The sequence below is a fragment of the Chanos chanos genome, chromosome 12 (assembly GCF_902362185.1).
Source record: "Chanos chanos chromosome 12, fChaCha1.1, whole genome shotgun sequence".
Lineage (NCBI taxonomy): Eukaryota > Metazoa > Chordata > Actinopteri > Gonorynchiformes > Chanidae > Chanos > Chanos chanos.
Genome location: NC_044506.1, coordinates 15,601,214 through 15,626,099, shown reverse-complemented (window position 1 = coordinate 15,626,099; position 24,886 = coordinate 15,601,214). Strand labels below are relative to the sequence as shown.

The following is a 24,886-nucleotide window of genomic DNA, read 5'->3' as shown; positions in this document are numbered from 1 at the left end:
CTGAAATCCATACAAACCAGTATCTCACATTTTCTCTGAACTTTGACACTATGAACACTTTTGCAATTCACATTCTCCTTAACGGTACCATAAAACTGAATGTGGATGGACAACAGCTGCCAAAGAGTCTCATGAATCATAGAGCTTACTGGTAATGATGCATGTGGTTTTACCATATTGACAAAGCATCCATTCTAACCATTTGTGATAAATAACACCAACACATGATCTAAATGAACATCAGTTATATAACTATTATTCACAGACCTGTGCATGAGCCACTTGACAAAGCGATGTGATATTTCAAGTGAAATATTTCAACATTCTGATTTGTGGCTGCAGTAACACTAAATGACACATGTTGATGTTCATGTGGCAGTAGTCTGAAGAAATTATCCATACCAGCGGTTAAGATACTGTAAATATACTGAAGTGTTCAACGCTTTACCTGATGCATTGATATAACTTAACATCACTTAGGAAACTTATGGGTTATGACTGTTGAGGACCGTGCTTGATTCATGTGCTTCTTAGCAACCAAAACAGTCTACTGTGACCACATGACACTCTGTTAAGTCTTCCTTGTCTGTTGTCAGAGACAGGTTCATGGTCATAGACAAACCCACTGATTCTTTCTGAGCTTGCTTTGAAGCTGTCCTTGGTAAACCTGACTCACTGGTTTGAATGACATCAGAGCCCTCGCTGCGACACGAAGAGGTGGCCGGCCGGGTCCGCTCAAATGAATATCAATCATGCCTGGAAGGCACATCGTACCTCCCTCCTGTATTCCCTGTGATTTGTGATTGGTCCATGGGAGGCCAACCTGCCACTGCCGGCGAAAGCTGTTGTATCAGTGTCCATTCACTGACCATGGGTGTCAACAAGGATAACAATACGCTGAATAAGTAATGACCGCTGTCCTCTTCGTTGGTTCTGAATAAACGAATGAGTATTTCCATAGTGACTCTGGACGTGACCAGCAGCCAGCTCTGGCAAAAGCTGGACAAAGTGTTATTTCATAAAATTAGAGATGCTTTCTTAGGTCCAGGCTGCGGAATATCTACTTTTTAGAATAGAAAAATAAAACATTGTATAGAGAGCGAAAATTCGTCGAGGTTTTTTGTTAATTTTTTTGTTGCGCTTCTGCGTTTCCAACAACAAATATCTGTTTTTTTTCATTTGAAAATTGGAATTAGAGTCAGAAACATGAAGCCACGGATTCTGCTGATAGTCCTGACAACACTTATCTGCTCACGTAAGTGCACTTTTACATTATTTCGTTTATTGCTGAATTGGTAGGCTAACTTTGGTCGGACGGCAACCCTCTTTGGTGTTCTTTGAATTCTGTCTTCAAGTTATGTTATAATACGAAGTATAACGTCTTGTCTTCAGTGGAAAATATGACACATTGTGTATTTCAGTTGTATCCTCCGCTGTTAAACGTGAAATAATATTTAGTGATATATCAGCTGGTCAAGTTCAGTGTTCGCGACCATCGGTTCAAACATAGCAAGAACATTTGTTCATGCTCCCGATGATGGTTCTTAAATTGTAAACTTTAGTTGTGATTAGGCTCTTTTCTAATATTTTTATTACACGAGATTAATGTGACAATCAGGATCAAAGGTGAAAGGGCTTTTTTTAACAAAACAGTAAAAAGTCTTCTTTCTCGTTCTAGCCATGGATTTGATATTTACAACATAGAATGCTTCCGTGCACTTCTAATTAATAACTTAGCAGGTGTTTTAATAAGTCGGGCTTTATTGTCATTGAGGGTTAGACTTCACAGCACAAAAAAGACTGGCCGTGGATTCGTGTCTATAACCCGACTTGAACTTGTGCTAGATCATTGCGCAACACTGAAGTTTCGCACTAGTTTTGAGTTGTGAGGTCGAGTGTTTTGGTTATTTGGTACGCACGCAATTTCATGTCTACGTAAACAGCCAAGAACTACACAAATGTATTCATATGGTAGGTTACAGCAAGTAAACAAGAATTCCCCAGGGTGCCGCGTTTTGAACATTTTCATTAAAGGCTGGTATACTTGATGTTAAATGGATAATGTATACATTCAGTGCTGAATATAATTTTGATTGAAAAATGTAAGGCACTGTTTCAGCACACATTTATGTGATGAGTATCACTGGCCGCATAATTGTAGCATATTCTGACACGCTTTGTAGACGGGGCTTAATGAGACTCCGTTAATGAGACTATAAGCAAGTGTATGTGAATAGACCAGCTCGCGGCAAGGGCCATTAAACGCCTGCCCATGTGGATTATTTATGTTGCAATAATGATTAAAATCCTGATAATTAAAATGAAATATATACTCTGGAATAGCTAAGACCATGACTTAATAATACATTATAGAAACTGCAGATTACACAGGTATGGTGGGATATCGGTTGTTCATTTGTTCATTCTTTCCTCCACAGCACTTTGCTATAATAGATGCCTGTGCAAATAGCTCTGTCATACTTAAAAATGATAATTTCATACTTGCATATCATTTCCTTATATGATTAGTATTAGTTGAACAATTTCTAATCTCTCTATGTGAGTTTGGTTTATGGTAAAAAAAAAAAAAGCCAAGGAAATGTGATAGTTTTGGAAAAGTGTCCTCCATGAATTCAGATGCGTTTGTTTGTTTTTTTTCTTTTTTCGAGATTTAACACCCAGTGATCATAAAGTAAAGTAAGCTGGTAAATTTATTATCAGTTATAAACATTGCAGCCTCACACAATGTCTAAAAACTTCATCTCTTTGTAAAACTCATCTTTGTAAAACTTGTGAAGCAGAAGGTGTAAAATTATAGGGAAGAAGAAAATAAGGGCGCTGTTCTTGCATTTTTTTTTTTTTTTTAACTTTTGCAAACTGAAAGATCCTGATATCCAATGTCTGACTGTGGGATTTGGTATGTTTGTATGTTTTGTGCCTACTCCAAAATGAATTCCGCTTTTCCTCCAGTGAAAATAAACTGCGTAAGGAGAGAGTAGAACAGAGGGACCTGGCAGTTTGCAGGCTCTCCCACCCCACACTTGAGACAGATGACCCCATTGGAAGAGGAGGGGGACTGTGATGACCTTGGGGGATATTAACCTTTAGGGTCCCCCTCCTGGCCAGCGGACCAGAGTCCGTGCAGGATAACAAAAAAAGCCATGGAGACAATGGTCACCACTTTTCCCCACCCCCTCTGACCTGACCCTCACACCCTCATCTCCATAACATTGGCCTAGCCTTTTAGGGAGGCTGGCCAGGATTGAAAACTTATTAAAGAGCAGTCTGTGTGTGTGTGTGTGTGAGGGTGGTTGTTAGGGCAATCCCCATACAGCTGCCTGTGTGTCCACACACACACACACACACCCCTGCTCTTAGTCCGCTAAAATCTAGACCCTTCTACCTCTGACAAGACACCCCTCTGACTAATCCTCATCAGGACAAAAGGAGTGAAACAGGCCAGCGCACTCAGTGCCAGAGATGGGTGGCCAAACGTCTCTATTTCTCTGCAGCTTCAGATAATACGGCAAAGCCTCCCCCTGCTGAAGGTACAATTATTAGGCCAAAAGGGTGGTCATACCTCAGCATGGATCTGAATGTGTAATCCAGCCAAACCCAGCTCCTGTTGGGAGACCTGTGGGAAATATGACCCAGTGGCTGACTGCAAGTGTAAAATCATCTGGGTTCAGAGATAGATGGCTGACCTATTTTACTCACTCCAGTAACCGTACAGCAAATTAAGCTGTTTGGGTTTCTCAGTGAACCTGTGCCGGTGTGATCTGAGCCCGGGGGCTGTAGCTGTTTTTGTATTTGGGCCCATACAAAGGGTGCATCCCTGATCTTAAATGTGGCCTGAAAACAGATGCACTCATCACCCATGACACAGAGCAGTTCATCATCCTTTGACTCAGCACATACATCATGTTGAACGGAACATATTCTTCAGTCTTTTTCACGCATTTTTTGCAGCAAAATGTATTCTCGCTTCAGATCTGTAAACATTTTCAGAGAGTAAAAAGGTATTACATATCATTTTCGCAGAGTTAAGTTCGTCTTAAGGTTAAACTCAAGACTTTCATGCATGGAGCTCTCCAGAAATGCTTCTCTTCTTGTAGGTGTTTACTGATAAATCAGAACACGTCACTGGTCATGTTTACTCAGTTCTGCCCTGTTGTCCTTCATGTCAGTCTTAAACTGCTAGCATCCAGTATTTTAATTAAAACAACACCCATGTCTCTATGGTAATCATGCTGTTGAAATAACCTTTAGAATGATGGTATAGTTAACTGAAGACAAAATTCTGATAAGTTTCACAGATTGGGTAAAACTCAGAAAATGTTCTGAGCCAGTGAATCCTGTGTGACTCAATATGAAGGGCCAATGACAGTTATTCTCACGCTAGGTACATATTGAGTGGAATAGTGTTCTATGGCAGCAGACAACTGACCATCGATAACCAGACAGAAATGACTTTAACATTTGGTAGAGAGTTTTAGATGTGTAAACAGTATTAGGTCTTGGATGAAGAAAACCTTGAGTATAGACATAGATGTAATAAGGTTTTGAGGTTACATGTATACATGCTGTTGTAGAAGGCCACCATGGCCCCTGATGACCCTGTTTAATGAGGCTGCTGTAATGGAAATGTGTGCCCCTTCTGCTGGTCCTCAGTCCAGTAATTAAAAACTGGAGGGCTGACCGTTCTATATCCTCTCCACCCAATTGGAGATTATTGCTTATTGATCTAACCTGAAGGTTTGAGCTTTGGCAAGCCCTTTAAAAGTGGGTGTTGACATCTAGACACAATCTAATCAACAAATTCAGATGGTCAAGTTTCCATATGACCACTGAAGCTCCCCTGTCGGACATGAGTAAGACACTCATTTAAATCTGAAGCTGCAGCTCTGTGTAAGAGCAGAACCTTTGACGAATTTTAAATGACTAGAGGTTTATTACTACAAATCACATTTTCACTTATTTCTTTAATAATTTCATTATATATTTCACTCTGAATATCGTTAGCTATTTATTTATTTAGCGATGATGGCCCTGCGGTCTCTATATGACCACACAGATGAAAGCAATAGCATAAATGGTCTCAGTAAACTGTTCTTAATTGAGAGGAGTGGTCATTGTACCAGGCACACTTTTGTGTCGCCTCCTCAATCGGAAACACCAGCATGTTTACATGACTTTCAACTTGGCGTACGCTGGCTAATGACAATCAGTTTTTAAACAAAAGACACCAAACCCCCCCCCATTCTCCCCCCACCCCTACCAAGAGCCTCCATGGAGTGTTTGTGCAGTGGCAGGAGAATTAGAGTACGCCTGACGCAACATGGGAGAGTTTAACTCACATTATGAAGACAAAAGAGGCAGCCCCAAGGCCACTTTGTTTCACGCCTCCCGGCGAATCCCCTTTTCCTCCCAACTCCTTTAAATTCCTCCCCCAAGGTTCGTATTCAGCCATTGTTTATGCTGGCTCTCTTGCTGCTGTGTTGGACATAATGGGCGAGAGGGGAGGAATCTGTGAATGTGTGTATGCATTTGAAATTCTGTTCAAAGGCCTAAATCGCATTTCTTTCCATGCTGTAGCTATGATGCTTTGGTCTACCCTTGGTTTAGGGGTGGGAGAGGGACCAAAATAGAAATGATAATAAGCTCGAGATGATAATGTGTGCTCTGCATATCACTGGATAGAAGCTTTTGCAGTGAACTCTTTGAAGAGTTTCACTTTGAATACTGACTACGCTAAGACCCCATAGGCTACAAGTAAAATAACTTACGGTTAGATACAGAGAAACTTTAGTTCCTGATCCACACAATTGTCTCTGAAGGGTGATGTTCAAAAATATTAAAATATAGAAATACACTCTTCAATGAGAGTGCATCAATCTTCTGCATTTTTACATTCCCTTTGATATTTCTGTTAGGTCAGCTTAATTCTGATTTATGATATCATATGAAACCAGGATGGTGACACTGCACCATGTCTAAGTTGGGTTTCACTTCAAGTAAGAGTGGCTCAGGAGCAGGAAAACAGGCCTTTAAGAAAGAGTATGAAGCTCAGCAAGGCCCTGTTTAAACATTCTGGCCCACTCTTTTTATCAGGCCTATTGCTGCCACACAAACACACAGGCAGAAAGAGAGAGTGAATTCAATCAATGAAGGGATTTGCTTATGTTTGCCTTATCCTGGGTACTCCAGACCCCCTTTCAGTATCTCTGGTCGGGAGGGGAGGGGTAGCTTCGGACTAACTCTAGCCATCACAATAGTCTGTGTGAAGTTCAGGGCCAAAACTGGCTGGGGGACAATGGACTAAAGGAGGGGGGAGAGATGCATTTGGCTAAGAGACGCAGATTGCTGTCCACGCTCCCCCCCCCCCCCCCCCCCCCCCAGTTCCCTTATCCACCCTTGACCAACTCTCTCATGAGCCCTGAAGGGCTGGAGGTCACTGCCTGACCGAGTGGAGTTGGGTGGGGGACTTCTGCCGCCACATACACACAACCCCTCGGTGTTCAAAACTCAATTCTATAATTCATCCTCAAACTCGAGATTGCAATCACACTGCTCAGCAAGGCCTCATGTAGGTTAAAATAGCTCATTAACATATTTCCCACCATGTTTGCCTCTAGTAGGTTATACATCTGGGTCTACTTCAAAGACCCTTATAATCAAGAAGCTTTATGCATCCTCACTACATATAGAAAACTACTGAATGACCAGAATGGTAACAGTGGCATTGCAGCTGCCTGTGAGCTATAAGACATCTCCATCGGACAGATTAGGTGCTTGTGAATGTGTGTGCAGCAAATACAATGGGAACATCATGCAGGAAACCTTTCACGTTCAAAAGTGTCCGACGGTATAAAGGACCATCAAATTTCTTTTGATATCATGGTTATTAAGATGCTGTATAAAGTCAAGAATTTGAGTGCTTAGGTTTGTGTTAGCCCTGCTTCAAGGGTGGATATACAGATAAGGCTCAATAGCTGCACCTTTACATTAAAGATATGCAACTGGAATCAGATACTTTATTTTGGTTCTTGGTGCATTAGGAATGCCAGTGCATGCTTATGTTAATAATTTTACCTACCTGTATTTGAGTCAGTCTGATTTTGGCCAAGGCAAAATACACAAAGGTTCACAAAGTACTATATCCCCTATTTCTAAGGTCTAGGCTTTAGCATCTCAGGCCATGCAAACGCCATGTGTTGGATGCATGATGGCTTTTGCCTCAGCTTGTGACATAACCTCCCCTCCCCTCCGGGGAGCCCTGAATTTCATTAACAGCAGTGTGGGGGGTGAAATGGACAGGGGTCAGGATGCAGCAGACCTCCGTAACACTGCGCAGCTGAGCCAGGGTTTCTCCCCTCTACATCTGCCGTATGACTGACCTCATTACTGCGGGTGCATGAGGAGCAGGCCTGATATGTCACACTGGTGCTGTGCTGTGTCTGTGTCATATGGCACAGAGTGTATTTTACTCAGTATCTTGTGTAATATCATTGTGTCAAGACAGTGTTGAGTTTGACTATGCTTAAAAAGTAGCAGTTTAATAGAGGTAGAGCGGATGCCCTTAAGGTTGGTGAGGCTGTTTTTTGTGATGTTCTGGTTGGAAACTGGCCTTGTAGGAAGCTGTGTGGACTGCTCTGCCCAGTATTTTGAAGCTTTAGTCACTTATTTAAGGAACCTCTGTAAGTTAGAAACATTGGTACCTCTGTGGCCAAGAGTTGAGACGGCCAAACCCTACACTCCCAATGAGTGCAGCTAGGGAGGCTAATCACAAGAATCTTCATATTCAGAGGATTAAAATCTTGAAACTGAGCCATCACAGCCAGTGAAATGCATCAGATCCATTACAATAGATATTTTAAAGTGTAAACACAGTGGTAACAAAATGGTGAGCCTGTCATTTTTGTTTGAGCAGAATGCCAAGTTAGGTGGAGCAGGTAAGCTATTGTGTGGAGCACAGTTGCTCGTAGTTTGGAAGAATTATATGTGGTTCAGCAGTCTATGGCAGGATTCTTTACCTAATGTACATTAAACCAAATACATTTTGTGACCTAGTGGAAAAGCTTGCAGCCACACGCAGTGGTTAAGTAGTGCTGAGAGCGAACGACTCAAAGAATGGTCAGTTGTAGAATTAAGCGACCAGTCACGGTCAAGTGCAGAGGTGATGACAGGTGCTATGTGGGGGATCTGCTGCGGTCAGTACTGCTGTGGTCAGTGTTGCGATGGTAGCTGTTGTGTGTTGAGGGTTAAGGGTCAGTGTCCTCCAGCCAGCAGATGTCTACTTCCACTACATATCTTGTAGTGCAAGTTCAAGAGCAGACTTATTGTTCTTCAATCCCCTTTTCTTCTTTTATCTGATACACTCCACGTAACAGCTGGGAGAGAAGGAGCGGCTATATCAGGGGTCAACATGAGCCAGGAAGGTCGCTGTGAATATTGGGATGTCCGCTATGAAAAGCAGGGAAAGTGGGGGAGCGGCCGTGGTACTTGAGGTTGACCTTGAGAGAGGGACTGGGTGAGCCAGTGGCATGGGAAAGTCACCTCTAAGTCAGAGTGAAAGGAAAGTGGGGATGGGGGGGTAGGGGGTGGGTAGGGGGATTTGGGTTGGGTATGCATAAGTGGGGGGCAGATGGCCCTTTTTACAGAGAGAAGCATGGCTTCTGGTGGCTGATGGGAGGTTTTTTAGGGGGCTGGACAAGAGTGTCGTCACAATGCCATTGTCATCCAGCTGCGTTTGCTCAATAGAGGCTCCTCTAGCTCGACCTTGTAACCTTTGCTACCCTTCCAACCCATCTCTGGCTTTGTCACCCAACCCCATTTGACTCAGTGGCTGCACAGCATTTGTTCCTATTGTGACAGCTGGGTTCTGGTTTTGGTTGGGTGATAGTAGGTGGTGGTGGTGGTGGGGGGGGGGGGGGGCTAAAGAAGATATCACTCAGTACAAGGAGATGGAGAGTTAAGTGCACAGGAGGATGTGGAAAAAGTTCCCCCTCAGGCACTATCTGAGTTTGCTCTCTAGGACTGATAAGGTTCTGTCTATTACTGCTGGTGTTACTTGTGACAGAGAAGTCAAGGGTTTATTGATTTTAAGAATAACAATATTAATATCAACAATATTAAAATCAACACTTCCCAGAATGAATGAAATTATGAAAGGACTGGAATGCAGGATTCAGAGCAACTGTATTAAATTTTACATTTTACCCCCGTTTTACCTTACCTTGTGATAATTTGTCGCGTATGCAATTCAGTTCTGCTACCAGTTTCAGTTCTGCTACCAAATTTTATTGAAAACTGATTTAATCCTGTATTTGACTGAATGAATCTAATCCTGTAATAATCTCAGACTACTTGAAAGGTAAAAATTTCTGTTTAGTATTTCAAGTATGTCCATTGCCTCCACAAACGCACCACAAACGATCCCCTATTTATGGACTGTCAATATTATAAGGATCTTGTGGGCCCTCATATTGGTCTTCCTCTTCTCTCTCATATATCTCACTGTGAAATTATTGGCATTATCATTAGGGGAACACTGCATGCTGAATGGCTGATATAAATTTGTATATCCATATGTCAGAGCCATAAAGAGGATTTGTTCAAATACACTGCTCACTATCAGATATCACATTGGTCAATCACCCAAAGGGACCATCTCAATGCAGGTTTCGTTTTGTGCCTCTTAGGAGGCTGTTCCTTTTAAACTCAAAAACAAAACGTGTGTTGATTGGACACTGTGAAGTAGAGAGAATCAAGAGGAAGTCGTCCCACTTAGTGATCAGGGATTCTGGTATAGTGCCACGTCGGGCAACACAAGCGGAAGAATTTGAGTACCGGGCTAACCCACTGGCCAGGTGATCCTGTATGCTTGAAACAGGACATATGAGTCGATATGGCAACGCTGAACTGATGTATATTGGAGCATCCTCGAATGTCATCGCATTTCTAATTCTTCAGCAGAACCGTCCTCTGACTGTCCACACAGTGTATTTTAAACAAGCTCTGATCAGTGCTCCTGTTCTCTTTCTCCAGATATGTGCAATAGTTCAGAGCTGGCCTTCCTGCTGGAGCCCAGCGACGTGATCGCAGTGCGAGAGCGACCGCTGATGCTGAGCTGCCAGGTGGAAGGAGAGGGGCCCATCACGGTCACCTGGCGGAAGAATGGCGCGCTCGTACACACCGGACCTGGATCCCGGGTGAAACTGCTGGCCAACGGCACGCTCCTGATCCGTAGCTTTCAGAAACGACGGGACGGCGACGCCACGGACGCCGGGGAGTACTCCTGCGCGGCTGAGAATCGCTTCGGCATGCTGGTCAGCCGCAAGGCGCGCGTCCAGTTGGCATGTATGTGTTACCAGAGAAAACGTATAGATGTTGGCCTGTATATGTTGCCAGAGAAAACATAGAGCAGCATCCATGCATGTGCTACCAGAGAAAACATATAGACAGATGGCATGCATCAGAGAAAATATAGTGGTTGACATGGTGCAGTTGTACATATTCACAAGTGATGGATGCAGTTACATCTTTGCTCACCAGGTATACGCACACATGCACGAGCAAATATACACAAACCAATAAATACACACATACCTAGAGCTTTTCTTATCACCACAACAAAACATCAGTTACATCATGCAATTTATCACGAGAAAGAGGTGTGTTTACATTCACTGCATGACCACAGGTTGGCCAGTTGCTGTCAAAACATGCCTTACATTACATAGATGATCACATAGGCTATTGAACACAATGGTTTACCCGGCAACCACAGAACCCCTACATATGTAACAAACACACATACACACAAACGTGCGCGCGCACACACACACACACACACACACCACAGAAGTGAGCCCTCTCCTTAGCCAACTCCCCTAGCCCCTCCCTTTTGTCCAATAAAACTGGGAGGTTGTAGGTAATCTAGTAGAATTATGGCTGTCACTATGGGTTGCTCCCTCAAGGCAGAGGGTTTCCATGGCAATACACTCTCATTTGGAGGCCCCTTTCACACACCCTCCTATATTGATTATGTGGATGGCCAGGTTACACAAAGCCCTGTGGTCTTAGTGCAAAATCTCTTTAACCAAGATGAAAATTTACAGTCATCTTCCTACTCCTGACAATGTTTAACAGGTGTACAAAAACAGCACATCTGTATAGTCCTATTAAATGAAAACACAAGTTGTAGTCTTCAGGGTGGAAATACGAGGACACTTTTACAGGAAATAATTTCCCGTTCCTCAGTAGATCTGTTAATGACACATAACACAGATTCAGTTGTTAACTGAGTGGTGTGAAGAGCATAGGACCAGTGTATGGTTTATAAAACGTGATCTATGGCTGTAATACTGTAAAGTTATGCAATGCTGTGGGACCTTTTTTTTTTTAATTAGTCCTTGCTCATTGATTCTTTGTTTGTTCCGCAGCCCTGCCTAAGTTTCACACTCATCCAGAATCCATGTCAGTGGATGAGGGAGGAGTGGCTCGATTCCAGTGCCAAGTAAATGGTATACCAGAGGCCAATATCACCTGGGAGAGAGACCGCACTCCTCTGAGTACATCAGATGACAGGTAATTTGGATCAGACTACAAACACCATAACACCCAGACTACGGACTGTATCTCACTGTTCATCTTTACTTACCACGCGCTCCCTCACTCACTCACCCACTCACTCACTCACTCACTCACTCACTCACTCAAAACCCTGGTCTTTTCCAGGAGCAGTATGAAAGTGCCTAAGGGATGTAAAAATGCAGTCGTAAAGCCATTAAAGATGAAAAGACAATTTTAGCCTGCAGGATGAAAATGTCCGTATTCACAGGAATTCATTTGATGGGCCTCAGTAGACCTTTTTATGAGTGGAAGCATCCATCGGCTTTCAAAATTGAATAATGCTGACCATATAATATCGTAACACTCAAATATTGCTTGTTCTTTTCCCTTAAATCACTGTCACTTACCCACTCATATGATGTTCTTTCTCTTCAGGTACACTTTGCTGCCCATGGGGATCCTTCAGATCACAGGAGTAAGGAGATTGGATGCTGGGGTGTACCGCTGTGTCGCATCTAACACTGCCAACACACGCTACAGTCACGAGGCCCTGCTGAATGTTACAGGTCAGTACTCACCTCTGCCTCAGGGCACCTCCTGACTACACCTCCATGCCACCTCCACGCCTCATTGGTGACTGCTTTCTCTCTCATATTGTATATATATGTACATATATATATAGATATAGATATTCTGTGCTTTGTGCATGTGGCAAACTAAAACTGTCAGAAGATGTTTACATGGTGTCATTAGAAGAAAACGACACTCGTAACTGGAAATGTGATAATGCGATATGACCAGATTAGCGGTCGTCATTTGCATTTTAATTTTTGTTTTTATTAAAAAAAGATTGAACATCTCTCTCTCTTTCTCTTTGAAGGGGGAGCGCCTCGGATCTATAAGGAACCTGCGATACTTTCAGGTCCTCAGAACCTGACCATCACTGTCCACCAAACAGCCATCTTAGAGTGCATAGCCACGGGGAACCCTCGGCCCATTGTGTCATGGAGTAGGCTTGGTAAGACCTAAAGGGTTTAAAACAAATGTAGCTGACTGTCTCAATCAGCTGTGTCCACCTTCAGCCAAGTTAGAAAGTATGTTCAGGAGCTCAGTGTTTTTTTCTCAGCTCTCAAATTCTTGACTTCTTCTTGTGTGTGTGTGTGTGTGTGTGTGTGTGTGTGTGTGTGTGTGTGCTCAGATGGCCGATCCATTGGTGTGGAGGGCATCCAGGTGCTTGGCACAGGAAACCTCATGATCTCAGATGTGTCCCTGCAGCACTCTGGAGTGTACGTGTGTGCTGCCAACCGCCCTGGGACCAGGATGAGGCGTACAGCACTGGGCAGGCTGGTAGTGCAAGGTAAGAGTCCACGGAAATATCTGTCTCCATTTCTCAAAGGGCCAAAATGTTCCTCTAGGTTTTCCTCCCTGTTTTGGATAGACCAGTGTCCCATGAAGTGATTTTGCCATAAAAGCCTAACTCCGCCATTGTTCTTTGCCTAGCTTAAATTGGCTGGCAGATTTCCATAGTGTCTCTAAACAAAAGGCCTCAGCAGTAAGCGCCTCAAAAGCTCACCTTTATACAAAGCCTTACAATGCAAACTAAAGAGACCCAGTGCCCCAGTACTTCATGCACTGTAAATACAGACTATTGCTCTACATCTCTTACTGCATTTGAAAACCCTTATTGTATGTTGTGCACTGTTTTTACCTATCACAGAAAATTGCACAACAACAACAACAACAACAACAACAACAATAATAATAACAGTAATAATAACCACTTTGGTTTGACTAAACAGTTAGGAATCTTTTCTGTGTCCTCAGAAGTGAGAATCAAACAAAAGCACATGACAGTGCGAGGTGTGTTTGTGTGTGTGCGTACTAGGATGGAGGGGGTAGGGTGGAAGAGTAGTTAATGACGGTAAGTGGGTGTTGGGGTTTGGGATGTCCAGACATCAACTTGAATTTGATTTGGACATGACCTCTGTGAGCCGATTGGCCGAGAGAGAAGGGAAAGTCAATATGTAAGCCCGCCCCTTCTCACCTTTGGCCCCTACTGCAAAGGGACTTTCCCCCCCCCCCTTCTGTTACACTATCGGTGTGAGTCACTGATGCTCATTTTTGTAATTAAACTGTGGTGGAGCTGTCCAGCTGGAGCTGAGAGCTGGAAGGGTATCGCCTGAGTATTGGAGCCTGTTGTTGAGAGATACCGAGCACCCCCCTCCTCTTGTTTAACGCGGTGACTCATCCATCACCTTGCAACTGTCCATCGGCTAAGGATACTCATATTTCTCTGTGTCATTAGCTACTTTAATTGGCTATCCTCAGGGTAGCTAACTATTGCTGGTGTGTAAGGAACACAGCACAATGACCTTTAGTAGAAAAAAGCACACATGATGAGAGTCACAGTTTATTATACGTATTAAATGTTGATGATGCTTTTGACTTTTGGCCTTTTTCAAAAGTTGTTTACTTTATACTTACTCTGAAATCAGAATACTAGTATATTATGACCTTTAACCCAGCTGAGAGCATTGTTTGTACCTGATATACAAATAACGCATTTCATTGGACAGAGCAACATTCTCGTTTTTTGAGTACCAAAGCTTCAGCAAATTTTCCATATCCCCAACTGGTCTGTTAAATCATTAAATTTAGCACCCAGCTGTGCTTTCTTCACCTCTATTCCCTGTGCATGGCTTTTTGACCTGATCAATCAATACTTTCCTCTATCAGTCTTTCACAAGTAGATTGGCATTGGACCCATTTAGAAGAAGTAATCTTTAATATATTCATTAATTTATTGATTTAGCTTTTTGGGGCAAGAGAGGAACAAAGAGCTTGTGGGTGTTGTTCTACCAAAGTAAGGAAATCTTAGCTTATGACTATCCCTCAAAGGTCCAGAAATATAAACCAAACATGCATGTGTCCATACTGGCATGGAATATTCAGAGGTTAATTATACCCTCTTCTTTTGGTTTTAGTCATCAAATCTGTAATATTATAACCAGGGCGCCTCAGGGAATCATGTGTATTAATTTTGAAATATTGATTAAATAGCAGTGCATCTTGGCTGGCATCCAAAAAAACCCAAAACAAAACAAAAACAGATGCTAAAACATTTTAGCAGGAATTAAAAATCATTTGAGTGTGTGAATTTGGCTTCAAGCGCTCTGAATGATCTCCAAACATGTCCATATGGACTATGTGTAGAACACTGACAGAAGTAACATATAAATCCAGACATCAGACCCCAGTCAAGTTCAAAGTCCAGTTGTGGGTGTGCAGTGAGGTCAGTATTCAGGTTCAGCTTGGCCAGACTGTAGGTGTGTGTGTGTGTGTGTGTGTGAGATAGTCAGAGAGGTCTTCTATTTCACACAACCCTAATGAACTCCACTCCTCCCTCTGCACTTGAACCATCTGAGTTTGGTTCGGAGATCTGTCCAGATGCAAAGCAGTGACGAGGACAATGGAGGAAAGGAAGACTGGAACTAGGGGAGTGAGAGATAGGGGTTAGGTTGGAGGGGGGGGGGGGCTATTGAAAGATCACTGACATCTGACCTTTCTTTTCTCACCTTTGACACCAGCCTAGTGAGCACCTAGAAAAAGAAAGAAAGAAAAAAAAAAACGGTCTAGGCAAAAGACTAGGCAAGGAGCTAGGCAAAAGGGCGGGGCCTGGGATGATAGACAGACTGTGAAGGATAAAGGGGGCGGGTCTTGGAAAAATTGATGGCTCCCCAATGAGGATGAGTGACGGTCCCTCGTTCGCCATCCCCCACGGTTTCCACGGCACTAAGGGACAGTTGTTCTCGTCACAGCTGGTGGTCAGGCGGAAAGTGATGGGACTTCAAGGGGGAGGTTTGGTCATTGTATGAAGAGAGGAGGCTCACACTGAGGGGGACCCCCAAGCCACATTCACCTCCTTTTTTTCCACCAGCTTTTTTGAGGTGAAGATTTTCATATGAAAAATGAGAAAAGGCCTATATGACTATGAGTTGCTTTAAGATGCAGATCCCACAGCTGCTAGCGTAGCGATGGGGGGAAGTTCACTCATGTCAGAGGCACTGGGAAAATGTTTATGACAAATGTCAGAATGCATAGCATAAATGTCACAATTGGTTACAAAAATATCAATACATATATAAAACAGGCTAGACAGGATATCATGACTGATGTCATAAACCAGGACATGAATAAGGACCACAGCTCTCTAAATGGTAATGTGGAATATAATGATTTATATGTACATACGCTCTGAAATATATTGTTATTTCATGTTATGAAATATTTCATCTGCCTGCATTAGTGCATATTTACACAATGCATGTACAGAGTGTTCAGTGCCTCCACATATTCATTCACATTCAGAGAGAGTGAATTTTAACACTCTACATTGACTTGTTCATAGAAAGCTATGAATATTGCAGTAACCATTATGAAACCCATATTTTTTACCTTACTTTCATTATTTATCATGAAAGACCGAAACACAAAAGAATGAAATGTATGAGCAATGACCTTGTGATCAAGCTCAAGGTCAGGTCTGAGACCCTACTTAAAAATAACTGATCAATATATGGTATGGATTGGCTGATGAATGGATACTGAATCTGTCAGTTAGATCTCCAGTGCGTAGAGACAGCTGATCAACTAAGGATTGGACAGCAATCCCCTAAAGATACACACCCTGCCCCAACGCTGGCCACAAGCTCTCTCCTTGTCTAATTTCACTTCAAATCCATGTTTCCTCTGTGACAGGCAGGCTTAAACTGAAGAAGGGGCTGACTTGCAGTGAACTCTAATTGAACTAAACACAGAGATGAAGTGTGTGTAGCGTTCCTTTTTATAGTAGTCTGAATGTTGAAATATAACTTTAAAAAAAACCCAAACCTATATTTGACATGTTCTGCACACTCTTTTCAGTCTGAATATCATTACTTATCTATCTTACTTTCACCTGTATGGATTGATTCTATTTTGAAAATTACTTTCAAATAGTTATCGCTGGTTGTAGAATGTTGTAGATTGTTAACAAGGTTAGACAAATTTAACATTTCACAGAGTTTCTGTTGCAATTTTTAATATCCTTGCATTTAAAATGACAATCTGAAATAAAAGACCCTTTAGATTCAGGTCAGATATAGAAAACCACTATTATTTCAAATCATATTTCATTAAAAACAGAATAGAGTCTCATACCCATTGAGAAACAGCCATTGCCTTGGAAACAAGGCTTTAGTGTCCACTTTGTCCTTTTAAAAACACTTTTACTGAAGTGCATGCGTGTAGTGCACTTTTTGACGTGAAGAGAAAGGGTGACTGGGTACATTAATATCATTCTCTTATGCGCACACACACACGCACACACGCACACACGCACGCACACGCGCACACACACACACACACACTTCAGATGTCCATTCAGACTATGTGTAGAGACCTGAAATGACCTCTGTCCCATTCTGATCCACAATAGCCTCATCACACATACCCCACTCACATATCCCTCTTCTGCCTCCCTCCCCTCGCCTTAATCTAAACCTAAATCCCAAACAACACAATGGAAAGCGCATATCAGGCCTTCACCTCTTTTTAGATATTTTGTCTACAGACTGCATATATGATATTCTACTGCATACTACTCTCTCTCTTTGTGTAAAATTATTTATGACCATTGAGTAGTATTTCTCTATACTAGGTAGTCAATAGAGTTTACTTTTTTTTTTCAGAGACTGAATTCCTATTCTAACACGTAATCTTCTCATTTTCTGTTACTCACAGAACACAGTCCCATTTATTTCTTATTATTCCCTACCTGATTCCTTTATGAGACTATAGTAAGCTCAGCTGACGAAAGCAGTATAGACTTATTTGCAGTATCTGTCCCTCTGGTCCAGAGCTTTGGAACCATATATTAGTCAAAATAAAAACAATTGCTAATGCCTCCACAGAATGAACAGTTTTCCCTTCTCTTGCTTTTATGGATCCAAGGGATCTATAATTTTGTCAGCATCTCAGAAAAAATTGGGCCCCTGTAGGAAAATAGATGTGGACCTGGCCTAAAGATCTGGGCTTGCATTGATTAATGGACCTCTATTGAAACAACCTTCCCTTTGACCCTTGACCCCCTCAGATATCCGTGACCGTTGATACCCCCACCCTGGAACCTTTTCTGCATCTTCCCATGGCCAGGCAGGGCGGCCTTTTTTTTTTTTTTTTTTTTGGAGGCGGGGCATTTGTGGGTGTTGGTCTGGGCTGGGTTGGTTTTGGACTGGTGTCAATAGATTAATGAGATGCATGATCCCGTGGACCTTAAGGCTCTACATATATGCATGGCCATTGTGCGGCCGTTGAAGGGGTTTGATGCGGAACACTAAGTCCACATCTGTCCCGCCGGGCAGGGGTGGAGGGCGTTAGACAGGTCATTTAGGGAGACAGACTGTGCTTAGGAGAGCTGGGGTTAAGTTCGGGTCCCTGAATAAAAAGGATGAATGTCTCTTAAAAAGGGGAAAAAAGCCCACTGGTCTTTATATGGTAGACTGTGTATAAGAGGGGCTATTGAAGTGATCTTCGGTACCCAGTTTAGTCTCTGATCAAGTGTTCGCTTGCTAGTCAGAGATATGCTTTGTGCTGTGACTACAAAATGTGTGAAGTTATTGGATGCTGGTAATTATTGAGGAGTTCACGGCACAAACTTGTATTCACTGTTTTCATCCATGTACATTTTGTGCAGTGTAAATATGTATCCACATATGTTTTATTTTCATTATTACTATTATTATTATTATTATTATTCAGTAGGTCTTAGGTACACAGCAGGAGATTTGTGTGTGGTGTGTTCATGCATGAGAGAAACCAGAATAAAGCTGTTAAAATGCATCAGCAGTCGCTCTGAAATCCATCTGCTAGGCTCCTCATTGTCATGTTGATTCTTGGTTCAGTCATCACCATGCTCAATGCAATCTGTGTTTAACAGGGCCTCAGTGCTGCCCTCTGTGGTTAAAGTAGAGATTGCTGTGCAGAAAATATAAAAAAAAAATCAATAGTCATTCTAATCAATGTCTCCCTCTGCTCTTTTGTTTTCACTCATTTTTCATTCTTCATTCATTCTTTCTCCTTCCATTTCCTTCACTTTCACTCCATTTCCATCCTGTCCTTTCTGTCCTTTCCTGTATTTTCCTGTCCTCACAACATCTCCCTCTCTCTCTCTCTCTCTCTCTCTCTCTCTCTCTCTCTCTCCATTCCCATCTTCTTTTTTTCACTATCTCTTTCCAGCTCCCCCTGAGTTCCTGCAGTGGCCTCAGTCTGTGTCGAAGCCAGTAGGGGGCAGTGCTGTGTTTACTTGCATGGCCCAGGGGGTCCCTGAACCTCACCTGATCTGGCTGAAGAATGGCAAGATCCTGACACCTGGGGACAATGTCAAACTCACAAACAACAACAGGTACAGCCACCTGCTTTTTGGCATCTGAATACTACTGCATAAAGTGACATACTTTTCAACATGTCACTTTATGAATTCACTATGGCTGCAGCATCTATTTGTATTCTCAAGCATTCTCTCAGTGGTACTTGAAGCAATTCCTCTCTTTCACCACTAGATGTCAGTGTGTGCTTGCCTTTTAAGTTTCACCCAAAAAAATCTGAGAGCCTTGAAACGTTTTGCTGATGAAAATTTGATTTTTCATATGAAAATACCATAGTTATTTTTTAAACATAAAGTTTTATGATTCAGCATTTTATGTCTATTTAGACTTACCTGAAACATGAAATGCAATCGATTGAATCCTTGCTGACCTCTAAGTGAGATGCTGTTTCCAGAAACTGACATTACATTGAGTGTAGTCAGCTATTCTCAGCAGTTCTAACTAATGTATTTAAACGGTCTTCTCCAGCACTCTGGCCATTACTCGTATCACGCCTGAGGATGAGGCTATTTACCAGTGCATAGCTGAGAACAGCGCTGGTACCAACCAGGCCAGCGCCCGTTTGGCCGTGTCTTTGGCTAAAGAGCTGCCGGGTTCCCCTCAGGGCCTGAAGGCCACTGCACTGTCCAAAACCACTCTGCAGCTCTCCTGGACCCAGCCACCCGCCAACATCACCGACGGCATCATTGGATACGTGCTGCACATCCGCAAGATTGGCGGTGAGACTCTCCTCTCAGGCGCCAGGGCTGGGCCCTGTTGTTATATATCTGTTATTTCTGGAACTGTTAGTCTGTCCTTGATACCTCAAAAAAATCTAAAACAAATGCGTTCTACACAGAGAGTGGATACGTGTAACTGGTGCTGTTTTTTTCTCATACCACATTAACCACAAGAAGGAACGTTTTTTTTTACTTGTTCTTTGCCTGGTCATGTTTACAAATGAATGTTTTTATTTCCTCAAGTGGTTCCACCCAGTCTCTTGCATTTTTACATTTTTGTGAAAAATGTGCAATGAACCTTTCTCCCCTCTGTCCAACAGAGCCTGACAGCAAAGAGTTACAGGAAACAGTCAGTAAAACCACATTCCAACATGATATCAACAATCTTGAACCAGCCACCACTTACTCCATCTACCTGAAAGCCTACTCTCCACTGGGTGCCAGCCAAGAGTCCAACAGTGTTGTCGCTACAACACTAGGGGGCGGTATGTAGCTGCACATTATATCCACAGTAAAAATGAAGACAGTTCGCAGGGATAGAGCGAAGATTTTTAACGTTCATCCTCTGTCATAATGTTTACGTGTGGCTGAGTGCTAGCTTACATAGCAGACATAAGTCTCACTGTATGTTTTCCTAATGCTCTTTTACTCTCTCTCACTGTGTCTCCAAGTCTACATGCCTAAATATGCCACTTCTTCTCATATACCCTTCGGTTCAATTCTTATCATGACAGGGCCTCTCCTCCTCCCAGATGTTTAAGCATCTGTTACTCTCCCTTTTACACTGATGAGCCCAGACTTTGCTGTCTATCTCTATTGTAATACTATAAATCCGATGGTAACTCTCTATCCCTCTATGTGTCCCGTATAGTGCCCACTCCTCCCATGTTCTTCACTAAGGTGATGAACACCACCGCGGTGCAGGTGCTGTGGGAACTGCCCAACAAGCCCGGCAAGGCCGAGGGTTTCAGGCTGTCCTACCGCAGGGTCCCCCACGGAGACTTCCAGGGGCCTCTTCAGATGCCTTGCCACGTCAATGCTCACACAGTCGCCAACCTCGGTGAGTCTGCGCACTTAAGTTGTAGTGTTCACTTTGTGTTTGCGTGTCTGCGTCATGCTTTTCCAATTACAAAGAGTGCACTTCTGTCTGATTCTCTTGTGCCGATGGTGCAGGGCAGAGGCTCCTGCAGTATTATTTCAAAATCAAATCAGTCTGAGGCTGCCACTTCAGCATATGACTGTGAATGACAATTCACACAACAGAGCTGTGCCAGCCTTAATCTGCCTGTTACATCACATGTCCTAACAAACTGATATAGTCGTTATACTGAACAGAGCCAAGAGTGAAGTAGTCTCTTGGTGCTCCAAAGAAGCAAAACTGTATATGCCTGATATGCCCCTAGCATTAAATATATGAGAAATATCATCAAATGTGGAAAAAAATGCAAACCCGGAAGGCTGCTTCTGGAAAATTCTACAGTATATTATGTTGGTATGTGTCAATGCATTATATGGTAAAGGACAGAAGGGCCCCAAACAATTTCCAAATTACACATGAAGAGATGTTAAAGAAAGAGAGAGGCTGAGAAGATACAACAGAAAATGAGTTAGAATTACGATAGAGATGAAGAAGTAAAAAGAAAAAGAAGATAGAAAAGAATCGCAATGACTCGGTAAACACCCTCGATCACCTACATAGACCTGATCAATAACTTGGTTGCGACTGCACAGCGTACAGAGTTTGTTCAATAACTCGCTATCTGAGGAGACATGGCTGAGGTATGTGAGGTGAATCCATGAATTACTTTGACTGATGTGAGTGTCACTGTAACGGCTGTTCTCTTGTTAAGATCCCGGTGCTGTGTATGAAGTCAAACTGGTGGCCTACAATGGCAATGGAGAGAGTGACTGCTCCAAAAGACTGGTGTCACTGGCTGAAGATGGTACAAGTGCCAAAACTAGTGCGGGTAAGTGACACAACAAGAAACCTAGATAGTCAGTGATTTATTTCCCTGCAAATTAAGGGGTGTACTGGGTGATTTAAAGGACCTTGCATACTATCAGTCGATGGAAAACATGAGTAACATAGTAATCTAACTTGTATCTGCCCCATTTGATTGTCCTTGTTAACATTTGAATGATCTGGTTCAGGGGAGGAGACCCAGTGTAACTGTAAGGACAGTGAAGCCTCGCTGGGTGGCATTGTGATTGGCATCCACATTGGCATGGCCTGCATCATCTTCTGTGTGCTGTTCCTCATGTTTGGATACCGCCGCAGGTAAAATTGCTGATGACATCCACATTTGATGGGTTAGATAAATGACATAAAGCAACACTAGCTGGGATCATCTGAATAATATTATGATGGAATGTCAGGCATGTGACAAAAGTTTATGTTCGCTGAAAACTCTTTGCAGATCACAGTATGGTCAGTATGTTACTGGGATAATGTTCAGTTGTGAGTAGCTGGATCCTGTCTCTAGTTTCTTCTGCAGAAAGGGGACTCAGGACAGCTGGTCAGTGCCCAGGGGGGAGGACAGAGGACACCACGATCAAAGCAATGGCATACCCAAAGAGAGGGTGATGCACCCACCCCAAGCCATTGAGTTGATGCCTCAGGTATGCACACAAAACACATGTTGGTCTTGGCATTCTCAACGTATAATATTTGGTCTTGAGATTTTGCTTTCAAGCTAGATGCAGTAATAACAGGTTAAATCTAACAGTTAGAATAAATAATTCGATACACAGACTGAATCAGTGTTCAGTAGGACATTTTAACTCCTTATAAAAACTGGTCTCTCCTTTAAGAGTGAGTCCTGACTGTACGTATTTACTTTAGTTCAATCAAATTTGATTTGTCTAATGCTTTTTACCATTGACATTGTCAGAATTTAGCTGCGATAAGATAAGGCTAGATAAGGAGCCTGAGAGCAAGTCTATGCAGCAAGGAAACACCCCCTTGTTGTTATATTTTCTCACCATTTAATTCAACAACTAGTGCACTTTGTCCTTCCTGTTCTCCAGTTTTTCTCATGTAGACATGTGGCACCACCTACTAAAAATGAGAGACAAGCCTAGTATTCACAGCCCTGTCACCAAGTGTCACCATATGGCGTGCTGATGGATGACACAGTATGAAATTAAAAGAGAAACAGCGACAGAGGCATCGAGGGTCCAAGATGAGAGAGATTAGTTCACAGGTCAGATGATGATTGATTGTCACAGACTCACCATTTTTTCTGTCTCTTCTCCAGGGTCAGGACTCCACCTCCAAAGGTGGGTACCCATCCCGCCAAGCGCAGTGCCACGTTCTCATAGAGCAGCACCCATGCTCTCTGCCTGGCACGGGTACTGGCACTGGCACTGGCTAGCAGTGCCTTTATTACCACTTTGAGGTTCCTCCACTTGGCCTGCCCACCCAAATCCCCCTTGAAGTCCCTCAACACCAGCCATGTCTTTTCCGTCTCAAAAAGCTGCTGCTAATGTACGTGGGCTTGGAAAGGCCCAGGCAAAACTGTGAAAATCGTGTTCCAATGAAGTTCTTAGAACACGATTTTCAATTACTATGAGACCAAGTACAGGAAGTTGATCCCCGTGTCCTCTTCCTCCCCCTTCCTCCTTCCCTCTTTGAACCAAAGCTTGACCTTTATGATCTTTGTGCCAACGTGCTGTATACATGCACAAGAACACCAAATGATAGCCTTAGCAGATGCTATATTTCAGTACAACACACTCAGCCTTTTCTTTCCATATACTGTGCCAAAGCGAAGATGGCATAGATGTAAGCATACCAAAATACCCCAAACCAAACCATGTTCTATTGCCAGAGGACTTTCTGCTAAAACCAAAATTTTTCTCTTGCATCGTGTCCTCTGACAATATTACAATGCTATTCTTGCACTGCTCGTTGTACCCTAACCCATAAATGCTGAGAGTTAGTGGGCTACATAATTTGCTCTGCCAAATAGGCCTGCTTCTTTTATTACCAAAATTACTCAGTTCTGATAATGGGAAACAGACTTTTGTTCCCCCCCCTTTTTTTAACGCCTTAGCTCTGCAATATTGAAAGATAGATGATGCGGCCTTGCTGTTGCCTTGTGGGTGTGTGAGTCAGAAAAAGTTTATTGTTATTGTTTTCACCGCACTAGCCTCGAGGCAGGCCAACTTGGAGGAACTATGAAGGCCACTGCCACCCTTCCTTTCCCTTGCCCCTTCCCCATCCAGTATGACCCACCTAAAGCTGTATACCTCCAAAGATAGCTACCTCAGCTTAACAAGAATGTTTTGAGCCATTGTTGAGGCTTGCATTAGCCTGCTATTGTGTTAGCAAGCCTAACTCAGCCAAAAAAAAAAAAAAACAAAAACCTAGAAAAACTGTCCTCTTAACCCTGCAGCTCCTACCGCCTCCCCCCCCCCCCCCCTCCCATCTCTCCCATTTCCCTTACACTGTGTGCCAATGCCAGTACCCATTGCCAGCGACCACTGCCATCCACAGTCTGGTTGACTGCCATGGAGAGTTTGACCTTGGTTTGGAACATCGCTGCTGTCCACCTTCCCACCAAGTCAGCCTTAGCTGACTAATTCTGTCTGTTGCCATGTGCAACAGCCTTTGCTCATCTCAAGGCTCTAGGACCCCTTTGGTTGACCAACCGTTCATCTCCTTTCCACGATGACATCACCATAACAGTCTGACGAAGAGGCATTTGCGCCGTGGAGTATAAAAACAGCGGTCTGAAAATGTTTGTTGTTCCGTCAGTCAAGGAGGGAGTTCAAAGGAAAGCTGTCCAATGTTTTTGCCATCTGTTACCTTGTGAGAGCTCTTGGGTCCAATTCATCCAAACCTAGAAGTAGATCAACATTGCTTGTCTGCTGTTCCTAACCTCCAAAGGAAAAGACAACTAAATCTTGGTTGACACAGACAAGCACTGCGTTTCATTGAGGTCCCTCCCATATGGCAAGATTGTGAAAGTAAATAAGGACTTAAGGAAAGTTTGGACCTCAAAAGAATGTATCTCTTTCCCTACTCATTTAAGGAGAACAAGGTATGTTCTGGCCTTTCCTTGAAGTCCTGCACCAAAATTTGTGGTACCAAACTTTAGTAGAAGATAGCTTGAGGATTCAAACTTGAATGGCCATCTTGCCAAAACAAACAGAATAGCATCCAGA

General features: G+C 42.9%; 1 protein-coding gene across 1 annotated transcript; it reads left to right on the top strand.

Moving 5' to 3' along the window:
- The first annotated feature begins 1,206 nt into the window (after nt 1-1,206).
- Nucleotides 1,207-23,091, top strand: LOC115824765 (immunoglobulin superfamily DCC subclass member 3). Its single transcript, XM_030788518.1, has 14 exons — nt 1,207-1,255; nt 10,048-10,359; nt 11,445-11,589; nt 12,010-12,140; nt 12,455-12,592; nt 12,773-12,931; nt 18,850-19,015; nt 19,467-19,717; nt 20,038-20,202; nt 20,589-20,777; nt 21,568-21,684; nt 21,869-21,995; nt 22,201-22,355; nt 23,018-23,091. The coding sequence occupies exons 1-14, from the start codon at nt 1,207-1,209 to the stop codon at nt 23,089-23,091; spliced, it is 2,178 nt and encodes a 725-aa protein (XP_030644378.1).
- Nucleotides 23,092-24,886: the final 1,795 nt, after the last annotated feature.